This window comes from Corvus kubaryi, unplaced genomic scaffold (genome assembly GCF_017639235.1).
Source record: "Corvus kubaryi isolate FWS band 111438036 unplaced genomic scaffold, C.kubaryi_AGA036_p1.0 37284, whole genome shotgun sequence".
Classification (NCBI taxonomy): Eukaryota; Metazoa; Chordata; class Aves; order Passeriformes; family Corvidae; genus Corvus; species Corvus kubaryi.
The window spans coordinates 178,389-201,145 of NW_024581088.1; the positions used below are offsets into that span (position 1 = coordinate 178,389).

At 50.0% G+C, this 22,757-nt stretch overlaps 2 protein-coding genes across 7 annotated transcripts; both read right to left on the reverse strand.

Annotated features, from left to right (window-relative positions):
• Nucleotides 1–5,990: 5,990 nt before the first annotated feature.
• LOC121663498 (fibrinogen-like protein 1-like protein) lies at nucleotides 5,991–22,701 on the reverse strand. Of its 6 annotated transcripts, none has more exons than XM_042025811.1 (6): nucleotides 22,512–22,701; nucleotides 15,143–15,237; nucleotides 10,016–10,144; nucleotides 9,654–9,797; nucleotides 8,114–8,179; nucleotides 5,991–7,512 (listed from the first exon to the last, which is right to left on the reverse strand). In XM_042025811.1, exons 3-6 carry the CDS (start codon nucleotides 10,017–10,019, stop codon nucleotides 6,884–6,886), a joined length of 843 nt encoding a protein of 280 aa, XP_041881745.1. In that variant the 5' UTR covers nucleotides 10,020–10,144; nucleotides 15,143–15,237; nucleotides 22,512–22,701; the 3' UTR covers nucleotides 5,991–6,883. The 6 variants fall into 6 exon arrangements, with proteins under 6 accessions (XP_041881745.1, XP_041881747.1, XP_041881746.1 ...); XM_042025813.1 differs by having other exon boundaries at nucleotides 22,381–22,701; XM_042025812.1 differs by having other exon boundaries at nucleotides 20,546–22,701.
• LOC121663839 (fibrinogen-like protein 1-like protein) lies at nucleotides 10,163–14,648 on the reverse strand. Its single transcript, XM_042026576.1, is given in 4 exon segments — nucleotides 10,163–14,199; nucleotides 14,201–14,256; nucleotides 14,259–14,541; nucleotides 14,595–14,648. Coding segments are annotated over 4 exon segments (633 nt in total). The 3' UTR covers nucleotides 10,163–13,959.
• Nucleotides 22,702–22,757: the final 56 nt, after the last annotated feature.

A 22,757-nucleotide genomic window follows, 5' to 3' on the forward strand; every position in this document is an offset into this window, starting at 1 on the left:
CCACTAGAACAAGTTGCTTAAAGCCCTGTCCAACCTGGCCCGGAATACTTCCAGGGACGGGGAAAACACAGCTTTTCTGGGCAACCAGTGTCACAAGCATTTGCTCACTGACCTGAGCCACAGAGGGACCCAGCGGATATAATTTCAGACTTAAACCACTTTTTTTCTCTCTAGTTCCTGGCAACTTCTTCCCCAGCCCCACATCCTGGATGGAGCACATATGCCTGGAGAGCACCCAGGCACAGATCTTAGGTACCTCCAATGGAGATACAGTATAAATGGATGGGATAAACCCGACATAGATAGCTGCAGGCACTGGAACCCTAATCCAGTTTGTAGATGGAGCTGGATACTTTCCATACCACCTAGGTGGGTCCAAGAAGGGTCAGCAGCTATCCAGGGTGTTTTCCAGAGCTGAAAGAAGAATATGCACAAAAAGCTGTTTTGTACAGCTTCTACACTGGTTGTTGCAAACCTCCCTTTGGAACCGTTTCTTCATTTAAGAACCATTTATTCATTTTCCAGCCAGATTTCTGTGGGTCTGTAGCTTTTTCCCCCCCCCCATCTGTGATTCCTTACAACCACCTCAGCCTGTCCCAAGCTGTCTGTCAAGATGTTGAAGAGAGAAGTAATTTTAAAAGTACTGTCTGCATACATTTTAAAGCAGTAATGGGCATGTGAGTGTCCTGGGAAACTAATAATTAGGCAAGGCACAAGGAAACAAACATGTCAGAGATAAAGATACGGGATGCTCCTAGGGACAGGGTGGGATTTTGGGGGTGTCCTGTGCAGAGCCATGAGTTGGACTTCGATGATCCTTGTGGGTCCCTTCCAACTCGGGATATTCCATGAATCTGTGACTCTATAAATACAATAAACTGAGGAAGAGTCAACACAGTTTTTAGAGGAATGTTGTGACTCAGACATCTGTTCCAGCTGTTGCAAGAAGCGGTGGTGTGTGTGGACAACAGTAACCTGGTCAATATAATGTCATCCAAAAACACTTTGAAGAAGGTCTGTCATAGAATTTTCAGAGACACTGAGCTGTAACAGATCAACAGCTTGCAAAGATAAGGCAAATTGGTAAAAATGCAGAGATTTCCTGTCGGATGCTACAAGCATCTCCACTGGGGCTGGAATTTTCAGCGTATTCATGATATGGAGAAAAGGCTGCAAATTGGATGGTGACAGTGTTTCTGCTACAGAAAATAGTTTAGAACTGACACAGGTAAAGGTGGCTAGAGAGCACTGCAGAAGTATTTCAGGCTACAGAGCAGGTGGGTGATAACATCAGAAATTAGAGTCAATGTTGAGAAGGATAAAGTGAAGCACATCCCTCACTGTACACCGGGGGACTCTAAATTAGATGAATGCCAGTCAAGAGCTAAAGGTGACTGTAAGCAGCTCCCTGAAAACATCAGCTGAAGGCTCAGGAGTGACTAAAAAGTAAAAAAGGCTCCAGATATTGCAAGGAAAATATCGCTTGCCCCAGTATAAAGCAAGCTCACAAGTGTGTGTGGCTTTGGTGCCTGGCTCAGAAAAGATGGAGAAAAACTGGAAAAGGTCACCGTCCTGGTTTGAGACCAAGTCGGAAGAACATCCAAAATGAACATCCTCTGATGGAAGGCAGGTTTCAGCCATTCCTCCCCCACCAGGTTCGGGAAAAAAGTTTTTCCTCGGGGGAGAGTGAAAGGAAAAAAACTATTTATTTAATAGACACAATGCACAACGGGAAAGGAATAATACTGGAAAATAAAACCTCTCGCTGTGGAGAGAACCTGGTAAATTTCCAGAGTCCTTTGTGGGTGTGGCTTTCTCCTCTTCGGAGCTGGGTTGGCTTGGGCCCCTCCGGGCCGAGCTGTAAGGTCTCCCGGTGTGTTCTGGTATTGCTGAACAGTCCAGCAGAGAGGAAGAAGAAACCAAAGCCCCAGGACAACAAAGGAGCTTAACTCTCCATCTCTCTCTTCCAAGAAAAGGAGCCAAGAGCCAGGAAAAGCAGGAAGGTGCTTCCCTCTGCTCTGCAGCAGCAGCAGCAGCTGTCTCTGTGTCCTTGGAGCACAAACTGCTTTGAAAAATTTGTCTGGCTTTTTTTTTTATCTCTCACACCCAGTTTTAAAGGCACAGAAAAGCACAGGAATCACGTCTGGGCATAGAGCGGCGATAAGGGATACACATCGTAGAGTAACCCCAAAAGAGTCACAGAGATGAAGAAAATGGGTGGTCAGAAGTGGGAATGGCACCCCTGCAAGAAAAGGGATCAGGACTGTGTTAGGAAAGAGATGAATGAGGTGACAGGCACTAGCAGTGTAGACATGGATGCAGTAGGAACAGGGAATGGTTAGAGGTGGTCATTCAGCACTTTTCAGAGCTGGAGGTTGGAGTGGATGATCTCCAGAGGTGCCTTTCAACCCTAACTGTTCTGTGATTCTGTGTTTCTAGAGGCAGCAGGCAAAGGAAGGGCTGGCGTGGCATGTTCATCTCAGGATGCTGTGAAACCAGAAGTCTAATCGGTCTTAATAAGGAATTGGATAAACTGATGGAGGACTGGAACTATTAAAATTCTTTGTGTGTCCAAAGCAAAGCTGACTGATGGGAGCTCAGGACACAGGCACAAATTCACCCTTGGCCTCCCATTGCTCAGGTGGGTGTTGTTGGGCACGGAGTGAGATCTTCCAGACCCTCAGGGTGAGAGGCATCCCCAGCTTGTCAGAGCCACCTAGGCATCTGTTCCTCAGGCCCATGCAAGAATGGGCAGAGAAAGTCTTTGTACTTTCCATCTTTCACTGCAGATGAATAAAAGATAAGAAAAAAAGAGCAAATTATACCTTGTGCAAGCTCACCATGTTCCCTAGGAAACAATTCTGAAGTGCTTATTAAATCCTTTTGAGAAAGGTTGAAAAATCCTAGTTTAAGGAAACATGTTGTATTCTCTCTGCCTGGAAAGAAATTTTCTGCTGTGTATTTTCTGCTTGCCCAGAGAAGATGTGGCTGCTGCATGTCTGGAAATGTTCAAGGCCAGGTTGGATGGGGTTTGGAGCAACCTGGCTGTCATAGGTTAGCAAGCATAGTCCCAGAAGGGATGTCCTTGCTAAGGGGTGCTTACAGTTTCCTCTGGGAACTGATAGAACCTATCAGCTGGCCAGTTTGAATATGGACAATTCTTTAAGCCACTTAAAGTTGTGATCACCTCTGTGATCCACATTTAAGAATAGGCAAACTCCCCCTCCAAGCTCTCTCTCGTTTCCGGCGCTGGGACAGGTGGCTGCAGGGCCCTGTGTGGGGCCCAGTGGGCCCGGCCAGGCCCTGCTCGGGCCAGGCCGGGCCGGGCCGCGGCCATCCTGGAGCCATGGACCTGTTCCAGCCGTGGAACCCCCCCCACTGCCTTGCCGTGGGCAGCCGGAGCGGCTTGGCTCTCCCCCCTCTCCCCTTCGATAAGAAAAAATTCAACATTCCAGCTGCAAAGCTGCAAGGCCGAGGTGAGAGTAACCCTTTTATTGCTGTGAAGAGCTGAAAACCTGAGGGAAGAGAGAGAGGAGATGCTTAAAGCTGAAATTCTTTTGTGAAGCTATGATATACCAGAGTATCCTGTTGTAATTTCATGAAGATCTGGGGGGTGGAGTGTTCAACTCGTGAGCAGAAGCACCTGCGCTGAGATAGGCAGATGCTGACGCAGCTGTAATTTCATGAGAAGTTTGGACAGGGAGAGATGGACCAGATGAGGACTTTTGCTCCAAACGGGAAAGGAGAAAACCTCAGTCCCTAGAGATGCTCCCAGAGATAGCCCTAAAGATGAAGATGATGAAGACCCTTTGCTCCCAGGGAAGGAGAAGGGCCTCTGTTTTTGTTTCTGAACGGCTCAACCTTAAAATTGTACCCCAAAAATCTTCAAGAGTGGACCCTCGAAAGCAGTTGCGGGAAAAGCTGCAAGTCGGGGGAAGGGACTCACATGCAGGCAGAGAGACTCCTCTTCCTAAATGGACTGAACAATATTTGGAAGGGGGCGGCTGTCTCGTTGTGATAATGTTTTCATAGCATGAGCAAGAAGAGACTTCTCTTTCTAAATGGACTGAACAAGGTTATTATGGAAGTGGTAACAGACTGAACATCTTAAGGGTTGTCTTTTCACATTGTCAGTGGGAGAAGGGAGGAAGGTGGGGGGAGGAGGAGAGTTCTGAAGGTGGTATAATTTTTTTTTCTTCTTTTAGGTCTGTTAATAAACTTCTTTATATTCTTTCAAGTTTGGTGCCTGTTTTGCATTTCTCCTAATTCTTATCTCACAGCAGATAAACAGTAATGAGTATTTTGGACCAAACCACTACACTGGCCTAGTGGAAGGTGTTCCTGCCCATGGCAGAGGGGTGGAACCAGATGAGCTTTAATATCCCAAACCATTCTGTGAGTCCATGATTCTATATCTATGCAATGAGTTTCTTGGTGCTTTTTTCCTTGGATGGCCTGGCTCTCATTCCCTGTTTGAGCAGCTGGTGCTGGCAGGATCTCAGCACTCCATGCAGTAGCAGGACAGAGAAAGAAACATGGAGAAGAAAACTGCAGCCTGCAGCTAGACTCCTTATAGAATATTTCTGGGCTCTTGTTGTCTGCCAAACTTCCTTTCCATAGGAAGCTGCCTGGCAAACCCTGGGCAAGAGCACCCTCTGGGGACCAGCAGAAATGTAATGGTGAGATTACACTTCTCAAATCCCTTCTTTTCACATTGACGTTGCATTTTAAGTGGGTTTCACGATGGTGATGTGTGCTCAGTGGTTTGCCAAGAAAGCTGGGGAGGGCTGGCTCACCACACCCCGTCTCTGTTACTGTGGGACAAGCTGAGCCTCCCTGGAGAGAGCAAGAGAGGCCTGAGGACACACAGCAGCCTTGGAGCTTGTAGGATAAGTGAGGTATCACTTCAAAAATCACAGAATGGTTTGGGTTGGAAGGGACTTTAAAGATATTTCATTCCAACCCTACTGCCATGGGCAGGGACACCTTCCACTAGACCAGGTTGCTCCAAGCCCTGTCCAGCCTGGCCTGGAACACTTCCCTGGGCAACCTGTGCCAGGGCCTCATCACCCTCACAGGGAATAATTTCTTCTCAATATCCCATCTAGCCCTGCCCTCTGGCACTGGGAAGCCATTCCCCCTTGTCCTGTTACCCTAGGCCCTTGTCCAAAGTCCCTCTCCAGCTCTTCTGGAGCCCCTTTAGGCACTGGAAGGGGCTCTAAGGCCTCCCCGGAGCCTTCTCTTCTCCAGGCTGGACACCTCCAGCTCTCCCAGCCTGTCTCCAGAACAGAGGGGCTCCAGCCCTTGGAGCATCTCAGTGGCCGCCTCTGGACTTGCTTCAACAGCTCCACATCTTTCCTGTGGTCAGGACCCCAGAGCTGGAGGCAGCTCTGCAGGTGGGGTCTCACAAGGGCAGATGGGGACAATCTCTTCCACTCAACAAAAGTCACACTGGTTAAAGATAACGAGGGGACATGGTGCAAAAGAGATTTTTCTGCATCATAAGGAGACTCACCATGAGGATGCAATATCCAATGGAATTGTCTTTCCTGTCATGGAAGGGAATGCTGTGCTGGGAGCCCAGCACAGGTGGGTGGTGCTGCCCCTGAGCTGCCTCTCACACTACCTGGATGCATGGTGGGTGCCCAACCTGGAGGGGAGGCATTAGCAGAGGGTCCCTTTAATGATACATGTCCATGTGTATCCTCAAGGCAAGAGTGTTAGCCAAGAAAAAAACCCAAATGTTTTCTAAATGCAACAAGAAATTCCCAAGTTTGAGAGCCAAGAACATTTTATTTAGGTTATTGTCTCCTACACTGGGTTTAGTCTCCGTTCTGAGCTGACAGATGCCTATTCCTCCTGTCACACACCTCATGACTCACTGCAGAGGGGCAGGAGGCAGTAGGAGGCAGGAGAGAAATCCCATGTTTCAAGGCAGACATGCAGTAAAACCATGGTATAAAAAATTGCACACAAGCATGACAAAGTAATAGAAGAATTGTTTTCAATGATTTTTATTTGCTAGCTCATGCCTCTGTATTGATGAGGAAACAGCTCTCATCTCCCTGAGCCAAAGGCACTCCAGGACTCACATGCCACTGGAGGCAATTTTAGTACATAAATACCGTGGAGGTTGGAAGCTGGAATGGGTGGCATCTGCTGAAGGGTTCTGCCTTCAAAGATGAGGATGTATCATAGAATCATGAGGGTTGGAAAAGCCCTCTAAGATCATCAAGTCCAACTGTTCTACCAGCACTGACTCTGGGAAGTAATCATGGCCCTGGCTCAGGGAAAAGCTGAGCTGCAGTGGTGTAAACCCTCTAATGCATTAACCTCTTCGAGCACTTCAAAGGTCTGAAATAGACTTTCACAATTCAGACAGTTCTTTGAATACCAATTTATTTGACTATTTCACATCTATTAAGCCTTACATGCAGGAGGTTCAGAGTGAGAGGTTGACTGTGCACTTTAGTATCTTAGCAAGATCTTCAGCAAAAATTAGGTAGTTTTCCTGAAATTAAGGATGTAATTTAACTTACAAAGCCACAGAAATCTACTGGGTTGACCATTTCACATGTTATGTGAAGCCCAGTACTGATCTGGAAACTTGTGAGTTTCCAAGAGACTGTTTCTATTATTAATGTAATTTAAATGATCTGACTCTGAACTAGAGGACACAGGCACAGCTGAGAAGTAGGGGAAATCTACAGGAGGAAGAAAAAGTGGAAAATGCCTTATTTTCTTCAGTAGCTACATATGACCAACCTCTGCAAAGACCCCCATGCACATTCCCATGACATACCCGGTTTGGTTTTGCTTTGTTTGAATTCTTTAGAGAGCGAGAATTAGCCCCAGGTTGGACAGCAAAGAAATGAAAATGCAACTAGCAGTAGGTGGTGGGTTTGATGAGGATGGCCGAGGCTCTGCAGTTCCCCTGGCACAGGCTGCCCCATGTCATGCCCCCTTTGAAGTTCAGACGCACAGAATAACACGCCGAGTACCACCACCCACCCCCGGAGCTGGTGGCACAGTTCCCGCTAGAAGTGTCCTGATCCCGATCTTTAGCAGAGAACTTCATGTTGTCGTGCATGGTCGTGGTGCCCTTGGAGGCCATGGCATCCTCTGCTGTCCCCGAGTGCGCTCCCAGCCTCAGCTGGTAGCCCTGGGACTCATCACCCAGGCTGAACAGGTTGTAGTCTGCGAACTTCATGTTATTTGAAGCATCCCAGATGGCAAACCTGACCTGGTAGACCTTCTGCCTGGTGATCTGGTGGATGTACTCAGTGCCCAGCCAGAACTCAGTGTGCACATTCCCAAAGCCGTGTTTGTAGGTGCTCCAGGACTCGTCCCAGCTGACTGGTGTATCTCTGTGGTTCCTCTGGATGACGGTCCAGCCTCCATTCTCTCTGCTCATTTCACAGTAGACCACGATGGTTTGCATTCCTGTGGGCTGGATGATGTAGATGCCACTGGAGCTGCTGGCAGGGAGCTCGCTGCAGTCCTTGGGCCAACCTGGGACATGAGAGAATGTTGGAGGACCAACAGGCACAACACTCCAGTCTGCTGTCCCTGCAACCTGGCATCCACTGCATCCCTGGGGTCAGGAAGGAGGAAATCTCATTCCCTTAGCATTGGACCCTGTGGATGGCTGTGAAAGCCCAGCTTTGCTCGGAAGGGATATCCTCTGTGGACTTGTGGCTTGTGAGTAACGGCCGCAGAGTCCTCTGAGATCACAGAATCCCAGAATGGGTTGGCTTGGAAGTAATCTTAAAGCCCATCTTGTTCCACCCCCCTGCCACGGGCAGGGACACCTTCCACTAGACCAGGTTGCTCCAAGCCCTGTCCAACCTGGCCTTGGACACTTCCTGGGATGGGGCAGCCACAGCTTCTCTGGGCAACCTGTGCCAGATCCTCACCACCCTCATTGTCTGACATTTCTTTCCCATGTTCAAACTGACCCCACCCTCATTCAGTGGCCTTCATGTTTGGAGTAGCACATGGAGTTCTGCTGAGGCGCTGGGCTGGCTGCTCCCCAGGCTGATAGCCAACCTGCCACCACTCTGCCCTCATTCCCTACACCCCTCCCTGTTCCCTGGGGGATGTGGGTACTTACTTCTGTGGCTCTGTGCCTGCCGAGGGTCAGCTGCCTGGTTCTGCTGGATGATCCCTCCAGCTTCATCTGCATCAAGAAAACAAGGAATGAGAAGAGCAGCCCTGTGCCACAGCACAGAGGTAAGTCCAGCCCTCACAGGCTATTATTTCCAGCACTGAGTTTTTTGTAGGACATTTCAATGATGACACTTGGCTCATTTTTCTTTCTGTGTGATAGTTTTTGGTTGGAAAATCTTCAAAAGGATCAGAGACTAGGAACAGGAATTCTGCAGCCATCAAGCAGCTGCATATTTGCTCCTCTCAGCAAGGAGCAGACGGCATACCTGAGTAGAACCACAGAATCGTGAATGATTTAGGTTGGAAGGGACCTTTAAAAGACCACCTAGCCCAATCCCCCTGCTATAAGCAGGGACATCCTCCACTAGAACAAGTTGCTCAGGGTGGTAGTGATGAGTACAAGGATGTACCAGAGAGAGAAGGATCAGGAGGATATAGACCATGGGTGCTCTCAGACCGAGATCAGACTGCTGAGAGCTGTTGCTGTTGAACCTGCTTTTCAGTGATGAAGGATTCATATGTTCATTCAATCCATAAAGAGCTCCAGAAACCTTCAGAGTGTGAAGGTGATGCCATGAAGATTTTTCCCTTTTCTTTTATACCCCTGTTATACCTTTTTACAATTTCTGTATTCCCAGTGCTTTTTCCCTACATTCTTGGACTTGTTTGTCAAGCTGAGAGACTCAACATTTTAGAAGCTTTGTAGCTAGGGATCAGTGTGCCCCAGACCCCAAGGTGCTCTCCAGAACACATACTGTAAACTAAAATAGAACCATCCAGGGAAAGGGTCCTTGGGGACGGGGGCTCACTTGAGCCTCTCATTAGGGAATCTTTAATAGATATGCTAATTAGTAACACTTATAATGTTATACCCGATCTTTTAAGGGGTATTCAGCAGGGTGCATTTCAATGCACATCCTTAAAATAAATACCAAGATAAAATCCCTTTTCCCATTCTAACCATGTATGACTCTTGATTTTAAGACCAAGAAAAGGCATCAAAGGAGCTCACAGCTATGAGAGAACAATTCTCTGTTTAAGAGAAATCCCAGCACCCATCTCAGTAAGAATAGTTCCCTGAGAGCTTCTGGAATTGTGACCTCCATCAGTGGTTTGATGAGGTTTTGGGACTGTTTAGCCATGTGCAAGCTTCAGAAAGCATTCTGGTTAGTCACTTATACAAAGTCTCTCTGAAGTTTCAGGCCTGTGAATGGACTATACAAATATATGTGGGAAGAGAATAGATAAAGGAAGAGAAACAGTCTGTCTAGAAAAAGCTGCCACATGCAATCTTGTCAATAACAAAGAAGGTTGAATTACCAAATCTGGTGATGTTTGGTTAAGATATTAAATTAGAGGAAGATTTGATCAGGATCCTTTTATTTCCACAAGAGTATTTTCCACACCTCCCTTTCTGTGCAGAGGAGAGGGCTCCTGATGTTTGGATGAACAAAGTTTAGGGATGCAAGACAGAAAACACATACCAGGAAGAGGCCCATCAGAATGGATATTAATGATTTCATCCAAATCTGCTTTCAATCTTTCCAGGTTTTCGATGTGGAGAGCAAGAAGCGGGGATACAAGGGCCAGCATGGAGGTGAAGAACAGAGGACTGTAGTGACGAGCAGCTGGAGAAAGAAGATACACAGTGAATCCGGGAATGTGAATCCTCTGGAGGAGAACTGATGTGTTGGGTTGTGGGTATCACTGGTACATAAAGATACTCAGGAGCTAGTACAAGAGGGATAAACAAAGCACAGGGACCTAAGACCTTGGAAAGAAAGGCAGGGATGCCCAGCTGCACACAAAATTCACCCCATCCCATCCCATCCCATCCCACACTCACCCATGCTGTCTCTGTTGGAGTTGGGGAGCTGAGTAGATCTGGTCTGGTGGCAGCATGGCCAACCCTGATGTTATATAGAGCTCATCGGTGAGGTGAAGCAGCTGATCAAATAGCGGTACTCACCCATTCCTGGAAATTTATGGTCTGTTTGTCCTCTGCAGGTACCTCTCATGCACCATCTGTCGTGTTTCTGTGGTAAGGGTTCCTAGCAAATAGCTGCTGGGGTTCACAACAGGATTCCACAACAGGATTCCACAAAACCAAGAAAAGTTCCTGGTAACGGTCCTACCAGGGCCATGGGAGGGGCCCCTGGGGTCAGCCAGCAGGTCAGGGGGAGGACCTGCTGGTGCCACTGAAGCACTGGATGAAAATGGGGACCGAAAGCAGAGGGAAAGAAAGAAGAGACTCCAGCCTGGTGCTGGGGATTTACCAAAACACCCTGCACAGATGTGACCCAACAGCTGCAGCTGCTGCCTGATGCACTGGCTTTCTCTCTCTCAGAAAGCATCCGGGCTGGGGTGATGCCCACACACACATACCATGGGGGAGAGTAGGTGAGCAGGTAAGCAGAGCCCTCCTGAGCCTGTTTCTCCCCCTCAGGACATAGGGGATGAGGGCAGGCAGTGTAGGGGAAGGGGCACTGCATGACCACCAGGTTTTTGCTCAGAGCTGCCACAAAGCATCCAGGGGTCAGGAATGACCCCTGGGAAAGGTTGTTGACCTTTGCCCCAGCCTTTGCTGATGGAGGGCACAAGGTATCTGTGTCTGCAGTCCAGCTCTGTTTATCAGTGAGGTGAGATAGTCAATCCAAACAGCAGAACTCGCCCATTCCTGGAAATTCATGGTTTGTTTGCCTCCTTCCCCACACACCTTTTCTCACGTGCCAGCTGTTCTGCTTCTGTGATAAGAGTTCTCAGCTGCTGATGTTCACACAGAATTCCACAAAACCGACAAAAGCTACTGATAAGGGTTTTTCTTGGGGTTGTTAATACTTATGGGGTTTGAAGCCAAGCCATGTAGGGACATTCTGTCACCTGGCCAGGCCAGAAATCTCTGTTAGACACCCTCCAGGTCTGTCCACCTCACCTGGTGCATCACTCGAGGGGAAACTGTGCTCTGACATTACACATGGGATTCCACACACACAGAGAGCAGCAAAAGGGCCTTGTCCCCAGCCCTGACCCCTGCTTCCAGTGCCATATATAACCTGGGACTGTAGCATTTGTCTTAGACACATTTCCGGCAGCCCAATTTCAAAACAGATGAGAAAGGTCTCCCTAGCCCTTCCAGCAGCCCCCGCCCTATGCTACACAGGAGCAGGGCTGGCTCTCTGCACTCACCTGGGCACCAAGTGCGGCCCCCAAAGCCGAGGTGCCAAGCTGTGCCTGACATCCCAAACTGTTGGCCCTGACTGCTGTTACCCCTCAGTGACATCTTCATCCTACAGCTATAAGGGAGGTCCCTGCAGCTGGGACCGCATGGTGGTCCCCCCCCAAACACTGCTGGCCCTTGAAGAAGCAGTGACAAGGCATGGATGGTCTTGGAAGTGCGAGCCCAGCCAGGGTATCTGGAGGTCATAAGGAGAGCTGAATTATGGAAGGAGGAAGAAGAAGAGACTGAGCCCCCCCCACATGGTGACCTGCATCTGTCCCTTGCTCCTACCCTGCCCTCACTGTGGGACCTGCTGCCCAGGGAACCATCATCTCCCAGCACAGGGAGTGCACTGGAGCCAGATGGACACCCAGCGCTGGTGATGGACACCCAGTTCCACCAGGACCACAGCAGGAGCTGGAGGTCAGACGGCAGCTCAGGGGGGAGGACCTGCTGGTGCCGCCCAAGCACTGGATGAAAATGGGGACTGAAAGCAGAAGGGAAGAAGGAGACAGAGGCTCAGTGCTGAGGATTTACCAAAACACCTTGCACAGATGTGACCCAATAGCTGCTGCCTGATGCACTGGCCACGAGAGAATGGAGATGTTCTCTCAGAGAGTACCTGGGCTGGGGTGATGCCCACCCACACACAATGGGGGAGAGCAGGTTGGCAGAGCCCTCCTGAGACTGTTGTGGAAGGGGTACTGTATAACACATCCTGGCAGAGAGCTCAGAGCTGCCACAAAGCATCTAGGGATTAGGGATGGCCCCTGGGAAAGGTTGTTGACCTCAACCCCAGCCTTTGCTGATGGAGAGCACAAGGCATCTGTGTCTGGAGCCCAGCTCTGGAGCTGATGTCTGGGCAGCTCTGCAGGGAGGAGGCTGAGACAGATCCAGCTGTCACAGAGGTGTTGTGTCATGCCGGGAGCCGGGGACTTTTGACAAACGACTTCCCATAGGTGTTATTCTCTTTGATCTCCAGATGACCCTAGTCTTCCTTCCAGTTCATGCTCCAGCCCATCTGTTTGCCTTTCCCCCTCCTTCAGCGATTTTATTGACCTGCAGCAGTTGGTACATCTCCAGGAAGATTTTAACTCCTGGGCAGGTCAAATGAATTGCAGGTGATAAACGCCCCGCAGCTGGGAGATTTGGATTACTTTATTTTTCCTCAAGATAAAATCTTGAGGCCTCTTAGTATAATCTTGAGCAAAGACAAGCCACCAGATGGGCACACAATGATTAACGATGTGAGACAATGTGCTCACACAGAGGAGGTGTGTGTAGGGACAGACTTGGGAGTGAAGGGGCCCAGCATGGACACGGGAGCAGCAGGACTGGCCAGCAGCACGGTGGTGATGGATGAGTCCTCCTCCTCTTTCTCATGGCTCCTTTCCTGCAGGACTTGCAGCTCCAGGGGATACAAGCAGAAATCCAAGCTGGGGGACAGCCGTGGAGACCAAGGGAGTGGGAACGGATGAATGCGTCCAGCATCCATCCCACTCCTTTCCACCCTGCCATTTCTTTCCGGTTTGCTGCTGCTGCTGGGCTGCTTCCTGCATTCCTGTGAGCTGCATCTTCTGCACCTGGAGCACCAGGTCTTACACAACAAGCTCAAGTGCAGGGCTTTGAACTATTTGCTCTGGATGTCCTTACACAGATTTACTTCTTTCCCATAAAAACATCCTTTTGCCTCTAGACCTATAGAAAAAAACCCCCCCCAAACCACTTTTAGGAGAAACATGAGAAAATGTAAGCACAGGCTGTCCCAAAGCTGCAGCTCCCACTACCCTGGGAGCCCCCTGCTCCTGACTGTGCCCTGGCTCTGCCTTTCCTGCTCAGGCATCCCGAGGGCTGCCCAGGGATCTTGATGGTGATGGGCACTTTCCTCCCCAGGGTTCCAGGCTGGGGCACCCTGGCTTCACCAGGACCTTGTCCTCCTGCCCACCGTGGTGGGTGCCTGGGCCCAGTATGTGCGACCAGTTCCTAGGGTGGTGAGTGTGGGCACTGGGGAACAGCCAGGTTGGGGTGCAGCTACAGGGAGTGGTGGTACAACAGGTGTGAGAACATCCTGCTCAATGCTGTACGGAAAATCACGCTATGCAAAGCCAATGTCCATAAAGGAGACAACTTTATGCAACTTTATTTGAATAAAGGGAGAGAGTCCACTGGGGCACATGCCCACGGGGTTTTCCCTCTCAAGGTTTTGGAGGACGCAGCCTCCTTCAGTCCTAAACTCCCGGCCGCATGTTGCTGTTGCCTGAATGATTTTTGCTTTTATATATTCTCTATATTCTTTACATATATATTCTAGTTCTATTGTTGTATAGTTACACAGTTCCTAGCTAGCCCCAGTACGTTTCCCCACCCTGATAGGCAGAAAGACAAAACACATTCCAAGGCCCCTATCCTATCTTGGTTCTTCCTGGGAACCAAGGTTGAGACCAGCTCTTTGAGACACATTTTCATAAACAACGTTTAGTTCCCATCTGTGGGGGGGGATTTGGAAAGGGGTTGAACTGGGAAGAAATTCCCTCACCACTTACGCTCCTAGTTGGTGATTTTCGTCAGTTATGCTAATTTGCCCCGGAGCTGGTGGCACAGTTCCCGCTAGAAGTGTCCTGACCCCGATCTTTAGCAGAGAACTTCATGTTGTCATGCATGGTCGTGGTGCCCTTGGAGGCCATGGCATCCTCTGCTGTCCCTGAGTGCGCTCCCAGCCACAGCTGGTAGCCCTGGGACTCATCACCCAGGCTGAACAGGTTGTAGTCTGCGAACTTCATGTCATTTGAAGCATCCCAGATGGCAAACCTGACCCAGATGGTAGACCTTCTGCCTGGTGATCTGGTGGATGTACTTGGTGCCCAGCCAAACTCGGTGTGCCCGTTCCCAAAGCTGTACTTGTAGGTGCTCCAAGACTCATTCCAGAGGATTGCTGAGCTCTGATGGTTCCTCTGGGTAACAGCCCTGTCTGCCCCGTTCATCTCAGAGTACACCATGATGGGAGGCAGTCCTGTGGGTTGGATGATGTAGATGCCACTGGGGCTGCCAGCAGGGAGCTTGCTGCAGTCTCTGGGCCAGCCTGGGGCAGGACAGAGGAGGATTGAACAAGCCCAAGGCACAGACAGACCTGTGGCTGACTCTGCAAGACCAAGACATCACCAAGCCCTGCCTGCCCAAAGAGCACAGATCAGGCAAACCCCATCCTCACCTGAGCATAAAACGCCCGCGTCCTCATCGTGCCCACAGTTGCACTCTTCCCCATGCCCGCAATGAGCACTCACTGAGGACTCTCTCCAGCCCATTGCAGTTAATGTCGTCCAGCCAGAGAGTCCCAGATCCTCTCCCAAACTAAACGCTGCCCAGGGCTGATACTGCGTTTCCCCCAGCCAAGCTGCCTACACACCACAGAAGCATCCGTCATGTCCCAGGAGTCATCACACACCGTTGCCCACATGCTGCTGTACCAAACCTCTATCTGTCCCAAGTACTGGTTGGAGCCATTCACCAATCCTGCAAGTCCTCGGAGAAAAAGGCTTCAAGGAGCTGTCAGTGTGCGGACACAGACACCATGAACAGGCTTGAGCAGAGGCAGGTCTGAACACGACTTTAGAAAGACAGAGTCAGCACCAGATTGAGTGTGACAAAGTGGATCAAGGACGGATTTAACAGGAGTTAAATGAAAAATGTTAGCCAAGTTCTCCATCCTTTTTTCTCCCTTATATCCATGTAAGCATGGTGATGAGCTTTGGTACTTACCTTCCTGGTGTCATCAACATCTGCACATCATTGTTCTCCACCTGCACCTGGCCAGGTTTGTGATGTCACCCCTTGGCACAGAAAGCACAAGGTCACTGCAGGGACACAAGGACATTTGAGTTTGCCAGTATTAGTTGTAAAATCCAGTTCTCCAGATGAATCCTTGTTATTCCAAACCCAAGGATGGAAAAAATGAGATGACACAGATGTCTTCCCATCATCCTGGAGACATCTTCCAAATAGGTACTTCTAACACCCTTTAAAGCCAGGGAGTTTTTCATACGCACTCACAGCGAGTGAAGCCCCACGGCAATGCGGATGCCAGGACTCATCAGTTCAGCAGAACAGCACTTGGTTTGTGGTGCTGCAACACTCGACAACAGCATCTTCTTCCCTCTGCCCATAGCTTGGAAATATTTTGAGGTCAAGGCTACTCGTCTCATGAAGTACCTTCCCAGGTGTTAGGCAGCAAAGTGACTTTTCTTCCTACCCTGTCCTAGTAATTTTTCTGTGGCTACAGGCTTGGCAGGTCTCAAACAGCCCCAATGACAGCAATTACTGCCCCTTCCAGTTTCCCACACCACAGGGAAAAGCCTGCAGGTCCTCTCTAAACTTTCCTCAGGAGGAATTCAGCAGTGTCGTGGTCTAGCCCCATGGCCCCACAGTGGCAAGAAGTGATGGGTGGCCTAGGAGAGGCTCTGGTGCCTGGGGAACCTGAAGCAATTCTTCAGCAGCAACCCGGACCCCATGCCAGGAGGATGGGGTCACCAAGCTTCCCCAAAAAGGGAAAACTGATGGAATCGCAGCTTGACACTGTCTCCCCTTGGCCAGCATGGAGTGCTGCAGGGAGAGCTGTGGGATTGGGCCCTTGGATGGGCGTCTCCGGCTTCTCCCAGTTCCCCAGTCACAGAAACACAGCGCATGTGAAGGAGCTTCCCTGCCCATTCCCCAGCCTAAAATAAAATCCTGGTTTTAGGCCGGAGCAATTTCTTACCATGTAGGGGACAGCAAAGAGAGGGGAGAGGACCCTTTCCCAAAGGGATCCTTGGGTACCAAAGGAAAGGTGGTCTGGTCAGATGCAAAGGCCACCTCTAGGCCCAGAAGTGCCCACAGCACCCTACTTGTTGCCCATATGGGTACAAAGGAGCTCCCAGCAGATGGGAGGATGCCCCGTGGCTGTGTCTGACCCAAGGCAGGATTTCCCCTTGAAGACACACAACTGCAAGCGTTTCCTACCAGGAATTTGGGAAGATTGGAGTTGAGCTGCTGAATAGGGTTTGGCTGTTGCACACTCTTGGTGCAGCTGCCTGTGCTGCAGTGCCAGTCCCAAACCCTTGACTCAGGAGCTACCAAAATGTGCTAACAGGGATGGCATTACTGTCTCTGATAGTGAAACTGTGACCGAGAATATATAAGGATGTATATTTACATCTGGGATGACCATGTACTGCCCGAGCAAAACCACCAGCCCAAAAACATGCTTCAGGCTCACAGGTATGGAGTAAAGCTAGAGCCTTTTGGTCCAGTTCAAGTGCTCACTGATGTTGGAAAGAAACAAGATTCCATCCGGCATCTGGATTAACTTCAGGCTGGAGCTGGAGAGCTGACTTGGAGTCACCTGGGGATGTCATCACCCGCAGCAAAGAGCATCTACAGGCGTCCCATGGAATCTGCACCTGTTGTGTGTCCTATGAGCCAGGAGCTGGACAGTGCTCACTACCTCACTGGGAGAGGGTCAGTGATGCTGGGGATGTTTGAGCACATTCCCTGGAAGCCTGTTGTTTTCCCACCCCTGAGAGCTCCTCAGGTGCTGCTCTGCCCACCCCACCAGGGCCTGCCTGGCAGGGACACGATGTCACCTCAGCACCGGGCAGGCAGCCAGTTCCACTGGAGTGATTGACTGAAATCAGTTAGGGAAAACAGTAACAGAAATTTTATCATAGTCTCCTTGGAATATATCGAAGCAGCATCAGGCTTCTAACAGGGTAAGTACCGTAAGCTGTCCTGCACAGGGGAGCAGTAATGGGATATGGCTTTATGCAGAAGATGGTTTGATGTATCTGGGCCACTGCTAACTAAATCCTCCCAGAAGTCCCCTCTCTGTGGCTCTTCCAGATCCTCCAGCATTAATCAGCTCTCCTTTTTCTCTGAAAGACACAAGGCAATAGGCTGCTTGCAGCTCCAAATGCAAAGCCCTGCGGGAGCTCCCCTCTGGGGAGCATCAGTGGGGACAGCAGGTGGCAGCCTCAGCCACCCACCCACAGCTGTGTCCTGCTCCCAAGTCCTGTGTTATTTATGAAGGCCCTTGCCAGCACAATGCCCAGACAGCTGGCACGAAGTCTAGCATTGTGTGGTCTGGCAGGCATTGGGATGAGGGCAATCCCTGGTTTTGGATCCTGGCAGCTACCTCGGGTGAGGGGAGAGGCATGTTATGACCCGCATGGTCAAAGTCACATTTATGATCAAACTGACCTTGGAGCACATGGGGCAGAGTTGGCTTCTGCTGGTTCACTAGCCCAGAGGAGCAGCATGGGGTAACTGGGAAGTCTGGATTGCCATGGGAAGGATGGGGAAACTGAGAAATTGCTTTAAGGTGTAGGAACACATGAGGAAACAGTTTTCAAGCAAAGATCCCAAGAACAGCTGACAGATCAGCAGGACGCTGTGCCAAGAGATTGGGCACACTGACTCCCTCCTGTGTAAGTAGAGAGAGAGTCAATGACCCAGAGAAGGGCTCTGCAAACCACCAGGTCAAACACCTCCAAGTGTGTTCGGAAGCTGCTGAGAAAATCATCAATGCAGCACTTCCTCAGGTGCCCTCAGGCCAGGCAAGCCGGGGCAGGAGCCAGACCAGCAGCATGGCCAGCCTGAACAGACCCATGTGTCACCTCTCCCACCACTCACCATCTCCTCACTCCTCTGGGTCACCAACTCCTCAGTCTTGCTCTCTAAACACGCATGTACCAGACTTGCAAATCTGCTTGTCTCTGAAGAGGGAAAATCTGGGAACATCCCCAGGGACGCAGCTTCATCTCCTACCTGTATTCAATTCATTTGCTCAGATAAATCCCCTTAGCTCCACCAGGGTTTAACAGAAGTGGAAGGTTATTTCAACTGAGTCCAAATGCTTCTCTTTTTCCTCTATGTACACCTTTCAACTTTAGAACAGCTCTTTTAAGTCCCAGTTCTTCTTAACCAGCCTTCAGCCAGAGCCAGGCATCAAAGGAAAGACTGTCCAGCCAGGAGAGCAGGCCACCTTTTCGTCTGTAAGTTTGCAAAAGCATCACAAGACAACAAATTAAATCTCCAACTAATGCAAATATTTCATGCTGAAAGGGTTTTTCTACAGCATCCAGTCTGAGGAAGGTCTCGGGTGTGTGCCTGTACATGGGTTTATCTCTTTGTTCATACTCAGATGGCATCTGGCAGCTGTGATGTAAAGGCACAGGTCTTTTTTTATCCACAAAGAAGTACTTGGAAAGAAGTTCTTAAGGTTGCAAACATTTGAAGAACAACAAAGTTTTCCATCCTTAAGTGACCAAGAAATAACTGACAACTTCAGTTCAGCCTTATACAACCATAAGCATTTGCAAAGTTAAAGATCACAAAGCATATACTAAGGAACAGAATTTCAAGAGGGGCATTTTTAGAATTGCTTATGTGGTTTTAAAGAGAAAAGAGGTTCATTCCCCAAAGAAGTTTATGGCTTTACAGCATGACTACAACCATCAGTTTTTGGAGTGCTGAACAGAGCATTGTGACAGCACTTTTCACTGTGGGACTCTGCTTCTACACTAAAAATAATCCCGAGAAGTTTGCTTTCCTGCTTTTAAGGTCAGACCTTTCCCTAGAAGATTCCCCACTCCAGGGATGTTCTTATTTAAGATGGTCTTTCTGGTTGGATCTCTTTGGGCCCAGCTATCTCCAGATTTAGAAGCTCTGTTAAAGTATATCTAAGACCTGAAGCCTCTCTGCAGGTGCTCTCTGCAGCACCACTTTCCTAACACCAACACTGATGATCATCTTCTGAGTAGAACAGTAAAGGGAAGAACTTTGAAGCTGCAGCCCCAGACGGACACCTGGGAGCTGAGGTACATCAGCTTGTGCTCAAGGAGGTGACATTGACTGATGTGTTTGTTTATGCCTTGTGGAGAGACACCTGAGATGGGTTTAACAATGGATTTCCTTGATGGGTTGGACATTTTGCTTAGCAAACAGATCGTTTCCCAATCATCCCAAGAGTGAAAGCCATTCTAAGTGCCTCCTGCTCTGTAATGGCACAGCCAAGTTTGCAGTAACCCAGATTTAGATCCCAAGTTCTTGCTGATTATCTCCAGTGACCTCTGTGAAGGGCTGAGTATTGCAGATGGCTCCAAGCACCCTTCCAGGAGCTGTGCCCCTTCCTCAGCTCCACTGTTCCTTCTTCAAGCAGAAAAATGTGCCCACTGAGTACATTACCTCCAAAAGACCAAAGGCAAATGAGTGTGGGATGGGAGACGGAGACAGGGCACAGCCCCTGAGCTGGGCCGGGAAGAGGCCAGAGAGCCCCAGGCAGGACAATGATGACTTGGGGAGGCTGGTGAAGGCAAGGGAGGATGGGAGGGGAAGGAAAAGAGCAGTTGACGGCTGTAAGTGAGGAGCAGGGGGTCCAACGGTGATTTCCATCATGCCCTCCCTTCTGGAATGCTAAAGGCACCAGCCATGGCTCGGAAGAGGCAGCCAGTGGTAAGGTTTCATGACAGTGGCCTCCATCCTCACAAAGACCTTTTCACCTGGCTGTGATTAAAGCCTTCACACCTGGAGGAGCTGAAGCTGCATGGACCTTGCATCTCCAGGTCCTCTGTGGTGATAACTCCTTGACAGTGACACCAACCCATTGCTGGAGTTTGCGCCATCAATACGCACCCAGGAACACCTGCCTGCTGAGCAGATACTGTTCTCACAGCTCACCACTCCAGCTTTAGTATCTCCCAGAACAGGACAGACCACCAGACCCTGCAAACGTGGCCATTTCCCTCCCCAGCAGGGCCAAACAAGCAGCCCATGATGGGATTTTCCTCTTCAGCCAATCTCTGGTGCATCTGGAGAACAGCTGCACACACTGTCCAAATGCAGGACTGCCATCTCCTGGGCACTGGGAGACAGTATGCAACAGCCTTGGAAAATCATCCTGGAGTAACTCAGAGGTCTTGAGGCTGAGAAGCCGCTGTGACGGGCAGGTACTGCCCATGAAGAGAAACCTAACCTTTGGGTGCCTCAGCAGCTGCAGGGTCAATGAAAAGCTCTCTGGTCAGTGTATGTTTAACCTGTGCCAGGAATTACACACAATTTCCCAGCCTGAAAAATGACTGGGGGACACCAGACCTTCACCAGTCCTGCACCGACACTGGAAGGTTGCCATACCTCAGATCCCAATGGTTTGCCAAGGAGGAACAGGCACATGGCTCCATGGTGGATGTGCAGGGACAGGCAGCTCACCCTTCCATCCCTCCCTTTGGTCCTGCCTCCCTCAAGTCCCTGCCCTCCCTCCAGCTCTCCGAAGGCTGTTTCCTGCCCAAGGACTAGCCCTGTGCCTGCCACTCCCCAGGGTCAGACCCCTGATGTGTCCCCACAGTGTTGGAGCTGCAGAGGGGCCATATTCACTCAACACTGCCTTTCAGCTGAGCATGCTCTTCTCAAATTATACTGCTCCCCAAATTCTCCCTCAGTTCATTACTCCAGTTTTCCTTCTCCTGCCCCCTTTGCCCTGCAGCCCAGAGAGGCAGACATACACCACGTAGAATTTCAGCTCAGATACTCTAATTTCTGACAAAATGACATGGAATGAAGCCAAGCTCTATGTGAAGTACCACAAGAACCTGTTTCACTGGCTGTGAGCTAACTGTGCTTTCAAGCTACTCCTACAGCACCTTACAGGGGTAACGGGAATCCTCAACAACCATTCTTACACTCACTGATGGATTTATGGCACTAAATATCTGTTCTATCTGTTATCTGGGTACTAAACAGAATCCCAGAATCATGGTATGAGATGGGTTGTGTTGGAAGGGACTTTAAAGATCATCTTGTTCCATCCCCTGTCACTACACCAGTTTGCTCCAAGCCCTGTCCAGCCTAGCCTTGGACACTTCCAGGGATGGGGCATAACTTCACTGGGAACATGTTCCATTGCAGCAAAATACTACTACTACTACTACTACCACCACCACCAACAGCATGAGTGGACACTTACGTTACAGCATTACCATTCTTTCCTGCCTGTTTACAATGCTATGGAAAATACAGTGGATTTTTGACTCCAGCAGACACTGTGCTCTGTGCTCCGTTATGCAACTGGTGTGTTCCAGGGATACTCACAGCACAAACTTCTTCTCAAGATTACACAACACCTCAAATGAGTGTGCACCCAGGGAAGTTAATTGCTTTTAATACTTCACCAGCAGAAATGATGGGATCCTCATTCCCATAAAGCAATCTGGTAAACACACAATAATAATCTGATGATTACATCTACAATCTAGAGAATATTGTGCGAGATCCAGTTACTCTCCTATCTGCTAGGGAAACGAATAACACCATTAATTTTGTTGTTCCAAAGCATAACTGGTCCCGTTCATACATCCCCTTGGGTCAAATCACCCAGCATAAACAGCCCTCCCCATGCAGGGGGGAATCTGAGCATCCATCTGCCTGACACAGGGCACGGTTAGACTGGGTATTGGGAAAAATTCTTCCTTGTGAGAATGGTGAGGCCTTGGCACAGGTTGCCCAGAAAAGCTGTGGCTGACCCATCCATGGAAGTATCCAAGGCAAGGCTGAATGGGACTTGGTGCAACTTGGTCTAGTGGAAGGCATCCCTGCCCATGGCAGGGGTTGGAACAAGATATCTTTAACCTCCCTTCCAACCCAAACCATTCTGGGATTCTATGATTCTAAGCGGTTTGCCAGGGCTGCTGCTTCTCATCCCGAAGCAGCCACAACAGGGCTGTAAAAAGCAGACCTAGTCCTCAGGGCCATGAACAGCAGAAACTCAGGATCCCTGGAACACATTTGCACATTAAACACAAATCCGCTTTCACAATCCCTGGGAAAGAAGTATGAGGTCACAGCTTCTGCTCTGACTGCTTTAGGCAGGCAGTGCTCGAGCTGCTGCCCCTCCAATCCCCGGTAAACGTTCATGCCACAAAACTCCCCAGACAACATTTCTTATAAAGAAAAAAAAAACCACATAAACTCACAAAACCCACTCCACAACTCTCGAATTTTTGTCTTCCCTCCAATCCCAGAAGCAGCACCCACGGCGTGGCTGGGCCTCCCTCCCCACTACCCTACAGTCCCCAGGCCGCGGTTCCCGCCTCCTCCTCCTCACCCGCCCCGGAGGCCGGCCCGCCAGAGCCGCCGCTCCACTTCCCCGCACAGCGGAGAGACCCGGCGCCAAGGGGGCACCGAGGAGACGGTGAAAGGCCGCGCCGGCGGGCCCGGCCCGGGGCTTCCGGAGAGGGAGGCGGCAGCCGCCACACAAACCCCCACAATGCCCCGCGCCAGGCGCGGAGGACAAAGCCCGGCGGGCGGCCCCGCCGCGGTACCCGGATGGGCGCGAGGAGGGGCGGGGGCC